Source organism: Cryptomeria japonica, chromosome 8 (genome assembly GCF_030272615.1).
Source record: "Cryptomeria japonica chromosome 8, Sugi_1.0, whole genome shotgun sequence".
Lineage (NCBI taxonomy): Eukaryota > Viridiplantae > Streptophyta > Pinopsida > Cupressales > Cupressaceae > Cryptomeria > Cryptomeria japonica.
The window spans coordinates 330,252,851-330,255,023 of NC_081412.1; the positions used below are offsets into that span (position 1 = coordinate 330,252,851).

Consider the following 2,173-nt stretch of genomic DNA (forward strand, 5'->3'; position numbering starts at 1 on the left):
GCATCCTAGACCAGATCCGACCTCTCCATTGCGTCCGAAAGGCCGTTTCCATGAATTTTGGTTATAAAGTTGGCCTATTTTGGTGAGGAAAAATTTTTTCCCCAATTTTGCTATTCGTACGGATTTTCGAATATTCCTATATATTTTTCAAAAAAAAAAATTTTCTTATTCTGAAAATATTATTTTTCAAAAAAAGCAAAAAAAAATCAAAAAAAATTGAAAAGAAAGCAAAAAGAAATCAAAAAAAAAAAATCATTTTTTGGGGGGTCCGCAGACCCCCCCCTGCGCTCGCTGTACCCGTGTTGCAGGTACTTTTCTGCAAGAGTCGTACCGTCTGTCTGCGCAGTGTACCATTCCGCCGCATCGTACTCTGCCTCTGTCAGCGTCCCGCGCCACCGCGTCTGTCCGAGCTCCGAGCCGCGCTGCCCACCCTCCGCGTCGCGTCGCGTCCCGTGTAGCTACTCCGTCCGGGCGCCGCCTCCGGTGCAGCTGCTCCGCCCAGCAACCACCACGAGCAGCCCTCCGCATCACCATCTCCGCCGCCTCCTCCGCTGCGGCCGCAGGCACCTCCCTCGCAGCGTCGCTTTGGACTCCGGCCGCCTCCGCTCCTCCTCCGGCGCCGCTCCCCGGCACCTCCGCCTTCAGTCCCGCCGCTCCTCCCTCCGCGGCCCACCTGCAGGAGACACGTCACCGAGACACGTCGGATCGCCAACCGACACATCATCACTCCGTACTGCCACACGTCAAAACCGTACGCCACGTCAATCGTACGGACTGCCACACCAGCAGCCCAGTCACCTCTGCCACATCATCATCCGTACAGTACGGAATATCCAGCCAGCTGTCTACGTAGTCCGTCCGTACGATACGGACGCCCAGTCAGCCAGGCAGTGAAGTTTTGGCGATGGTCATACGGCCGTCAAATTTAACCCAGTGTTTTGCTGATGTCAGCGCCACATCAGCAGGGTTTGGAAATTTTTAGACCCCCTCTCATTTGCATTTTTGATTTTGCAGTTCAACTTCAAATGGCCATAACTTGCTCATTTTTGCTCCTTTTTGGGTGCAATTTTTTTTGAAATGGGCTAGAATTTCGTGCTCTCCGCAGTGGTGAAAGAATTTTTTGATTTTGATGCACGGATTTTTCAGAAAATGCAGTTTTTGGTGACTGTCCCTGAGTAATCCCTGTTTTTGCAACTTCAGAGGCTTCGTTTGGGGTCATCCGACCTCCTTTTCAGGTGCCGTTTTTTTTGAAAGTGCGTATTTTTTCGTCTACTTTCACATGATGCTATCAGATTGATGTCATTGTAAGTAGAAATTGTACTTTCAGATTTTGGCCATTTTTGGCTCTCTTGGTACTTGCATATTTGCTTGAATCTCAGTTAGATTCATTGCACTATTGATTGAAGTCTCTTGTATCTCATTTGAGAAGTTGTAAAATTTGCATCATAAGCCCACTTTGCCTTGTTTTGCAAGTGGCTTAATGTAATCGCACTAAGTATAAAGTGCCAAAATCATCACTTTTGGGGGGGTACTTTGATTGATTGAATTTGGGGGGTGTCTCTTGTGCTTTTGTGCTCTTGTGTTCTTTCCTTTTTGCTGCTATGGGTTCTTCTAAGTTTCCTCTCTTAACTCCACATAATTATGCTACTTGGAAAATTGATGCATGGAGTAAACTTATGGAAAAAGGACTCACTCATTACATTGATGGAACTATTGTTGCTCCAGCTGATCCTAAGGCTGATCCAGTTGGTCACTTAGATTGGCTCACTAAAAATATCATGGCAATTGGTACCTTAAGAAAGTATGTATCAAAGGATCTCATTTTTCATATTGAGAAATGTACTCTAATCAAAGATGCTTGGCAAAAGTTTCAAGACTTGTATGGTCAAGTTGATGAGATTAGGGGATATCAAATTGATAGTGATCTCACCATGTTAGATCCCAAGAACTTTGATACTATACAAGATTATGTCACTAAGGCAAATGAGTTGAGGGCACAACTCAAAGATTGTGGCATTGATAAAAAGGATACTCAATTGATATTCAACTTGATAGGCAAGCTTCCACAAGAATATGCAGCATTTGTTTCTAGTTTCCAAACTCATAGGATGACAATGGGTTCAAGCTACAAAATGCCTACATTTGATGCTTTCAATGAAATGTTGATGATGGA

At 45.1% G+C, this 2,173-nt stretch overlaps 1 protein-coding gene across 1 annotated transcript; it reads right to left on the minus strand.

Moving 5' to 3' along the window:
* Nucleotides 1–379: 379 nt before the first annotated feature.
* LOC131857654 (uncharacterized) lies at nt 380–724 on the minus strand. The gene has a single exon (XM_059210352.1). It carries the CDS (start codon nt 722–724, stop codon nt 380–382), a length of 345 nt encoding a protein of 114 aa, XP_059066335.1.
* Nucleotides 725–2,173: the final 1,449 nt, after the last annotated feature.

Excerpts from the sequence above, each read along its gene's own strand:
- LOC131857654 (XM_059210352.1), bottom strand. The coding sequence starts at position 724 with ATGATGTGTCGGTTGGCGATCCGACGTGTCTCGGTGACGTGTCTCCTG.